The 3296-nt window shown below is 46.8% G+C and overlaps 1 protein-coding gene across 1 annotated transcript in view; it reads left to right on the forward strand.

The window, feature by feature from the left end:
• The window catches only part of EVC (Ellis van Creveld protein), a 23414-nt gene that overhangs the window by 13331 nt on the left and 6787 nt on the right, over positions 1 to 3296 (forward strand). Inside the window, exon 9 of the mRNA XM_012724047.1 lies at positions 2750 to 3076. Within this exon, the coding sequence (XP_012579501.1) occupies positions 2750 to 3076 (327 nt within the window). The remainder of the gene's footprint in view (positions 1 to 2749; positions 3077 to 3296) is intronic.

Here is a 3296-nt window from a genome sequence, read left to right on the forward strand (position 1 = left end):
TTTTCCTATAACAATGTTGTCATTTTATGAAAATTATATTTCCTATGAGAAAACCTATTTTGCTGTTGCTGTATTTGGAGTTGTCCAGCCCTTTCCAGTATCTTAGGTAAAAGAGTTATCTAAAGAGTTAGGTCAAGGTAGTCATCTACAGTAATGGCTAATATGGGGTAGGACAGGAGGAACTAGAAACATAAGAAAGGTTGGAACCTGAGAAACCTGGTGAGTCACTGAACAACAGTTTGCCTGACCTCAAAACCTGTGTCATTTAATTAGATGACTATTTAGTCCATTTATATTTAATGTAAATCCTAATGCAAATGATTTGGGTTTTAAATCCGTCATCTTAGGTTTGTTTTATGTTTGTCCCACCTTCTCTGTGTTTCTTTTCTCTCTTTTGGGATGATGGGATTTTCTTCCATTGTTCTGTCTCATTTTTGGTTTGTTAATTAAATAACCTTTTAATGTGCTCATAGTTGTTCAGACATTTCAAATTGCATCTTTGTCAAAATCCGACAGACCTCAGTCTGTTCTTGAACAGTCAAAAGCCTTAAACCCCTTAATTCCATGTATTCTTCCATCACATTTATGCTTTTTCTCACAGTGTTTCACGTCTCTCTGTATTTTTTAACACCCGTAATTGAGAACTTATTATTGTTTTATGTCATCAGCATTCATTTGGATTTACTCACTTATTTGGCTTTTCTATTCTTGATTCTCTGTGTGTTTTTGTCGGTGTTCACCTGATGTTTCTCTTTATTTCTGGTCTGGTGGTGAGAATTGTCTTAGCTTTTGTCTCTATATACCTTTTTTTTTTTTTTTTTTGAGGAATATTTTCATTGGTAATGAAATCCTGCTTTGGTTGCTAATTTGAAAATGCTTTTAAAGATAAGCTGTTGCCTTTGGATGTCGATTATTTCATCCTGCTTTTAATATTTTTTTTTCATCAGTTTAAGATGTGGCTAAATGTGTCTCTGGTTTTGTGAATTTTATTTGCAGTGTTCCTTTCATCTGTGGTTTCCTATTCTTCATCAGCTTTCAAAGTTATTAGCTCTTACTTACCTCTTTAAAAATTCCTTATGTTGATGTTCTACCTACTCTTTCTGGAACTCTGTTACACCTTTTCACCATATCCCATCTCTCTTCCAGTTCATTCTCTCTTTAGATTTCTGCTGATAAACCAGTCACCTGAGTTCTGAATGTCAGCTTCTGTGTTTTCACTTCTAGAATTTGAATCCTTTTCATAAATTTTAGTTATCTGCTGAAGTTCATCTAATCTTTGTCTTAAGCATATTAATCATAACTATGTTAAATTTCATGTGTGATTATTCCAATATCTGGTCTTTGGTGGGTATGTTTCTATGGTCTGTTTTCTCCCTTTATTTTTTCGGCCAATTTTTTTACTTGTTTGCTTGTCTGGATATTTTTATTGAATGCTGGGTATTACATGAAAAATTGCAGAGAAATGAGATTTTCCTCCAATGAGAATGTGCCCTGACAGTGGCAAATCAACTCCATTCATTTTAAAATTTGATTCAAAATGAGACTCTGTGAAGGACGAGTCCTCATTCTTGGGGTAAGGGCCTCAGCTGAAAGCCTGGAATGTTTCCGGGCCCCTCCCATGCAGTAAGCTGACTGTCAACAACGTTCAGTTTGCAGCTCTCAGCAAGTAGAAACCAAATGTTGGGCCTCTGGTGGACCACATTTTTTTTTTTCTTACTTGAGTCACTGAGATAGGAACTCAAAAATAGCTTATGATTTCAGTTTTACATGTTAATCTTGAGAGTGATGTAAGAAATTCAAGTGGATATATACTGAAGGCAGCTGCATCGGAAACTTGGGACAGGATGTGATAAAGTTAAAAGGATTAATGATAAAAAACCAAAGGGCTGAGTATTACCCAGGCAATCAGGTCTAGAAATCAAGCAGCAGCAGAAGATGGATAATTCTAAGCCCCCTCCTCTCAGAGAGACTCCCTGTGGGGTCTGAGTGTTGGGATAATTTTTGTAGTTTAATGCTTTAGACAAGGTTCTCCAGAGAAACAGGGCCAAAAGGATGGACGATGGTTGATGCCAGACTAAGGGCCCCGGGAGCTGCAGGAGGCATGCGGGAGACCCAGGAAAAGCAGTGTGTAGTTCCAGCCTGAAGCTTGAAGACATGAGACCCTGGAGAGATGATGGCGTAAGCTCCAGGCCAAAAGCAGACGTTCTTTTAAATTTTTTTAGGATTTTTTTATTGCGTACAAGAACCGGGGTACAGGTCAGAGGTCTGGGGATGTCAGGATTCGCCAGAGACAGCGCGGGGAGCAGAACAGGCAGATGGACTGAAGCACACTGCTGAGGGGAGCCGCGAGGGGACAGGAGAGGGCTGCCGCGCCCTGGGGTCCCTCCCTGGTGGGGCTCAAACTCGTGCTGTCTTGCGGGTGGTAGCTTCCTAGCGCGGTGCTTCAACCCGTTGTGCCACCAGGGAGGCCCCTGACAGTAAACAACCTGAACATCTAGGGAGAACCAAGGTTCCAGCTCAAGGCAAGAAAAAACCCGACCCAACTCAGACGAGGCAGACAGCAGTGTCCTCTCACTCGGGGCCTTTTCGCTCGTTGGCCGTCAGCCGGCCGGGCGAGGCCCACGACCCTGGGAGAGCCGTCCGCCTCACCCAGCCCGGGGGGCAGATGCGCACCCCCTCCCGAAAGCCCGACGCGCGCCCAGGGGCGCACTGGGCGGGTGCCCGCGCTCCCCACGCCCCCGCCAGGTAACTCGTGAAGCCACCGGCGCTCAGCCCCACCCGCTTTCCTCCGAGGTCCACGCGGAGCGTCCTGCAGGCCCACGGCCTGCTCCTGCGCTCCGCCCTCCGGAGGCTGGCCCTCCGCGGCAGCGCCGTCACCGCCCTGACCCAGATGAGGCTGTCCGGCAAGAAGGGCCTTCTGCAGGAGCTGCGGGAGCAGCGCGCGCTGGAGCAGGGCTCCTCCCAGTGTCTGGACGAGCACCAGTGGCAGCTGCTCAGGGCCCTGGTAAGGTTCCCGGCGGGGCGGCGCAGGCCTGCTGTTACAGGCCACATCCTGCGGGTCCCCCGTGCCACCGGGGTAGTGTGAGCTGTAAGGTTCCAGAACTGCAAATGAGATGAGAAGCCACCGGGGCAGGAGCCCTGCTGCCTGTGCCAAGGTCTTAAGAGCTGTGTAAGTTGTGTATTTGTAAGGTCGCAGGTCGCGGGCCTGGCCGGGGTCCAAGCCCACGCAGCTGGCTGTAGTTCCCTGCTCTGCCGCTGGGGGCAGCAGCGTCCTGAGCGCCCGAGGGGGAGCTGGG

Source organism: Condylura cristata, unplaced genomic scaffold (genome assembly GCF_000260355.1).
Source record: "Condylura cristata isolate star-nosed mole 26May11 unplaced genomic scaffold, ConCri1.0 scaffold00012, whole genome shotgun sequence".
Classification (NCBI taxonomy): Eukaryota; Metazoa; Chordata; class Mammalia; order Eulipotyphla; family Talpidae; genus Condylura; species Condylura cristata.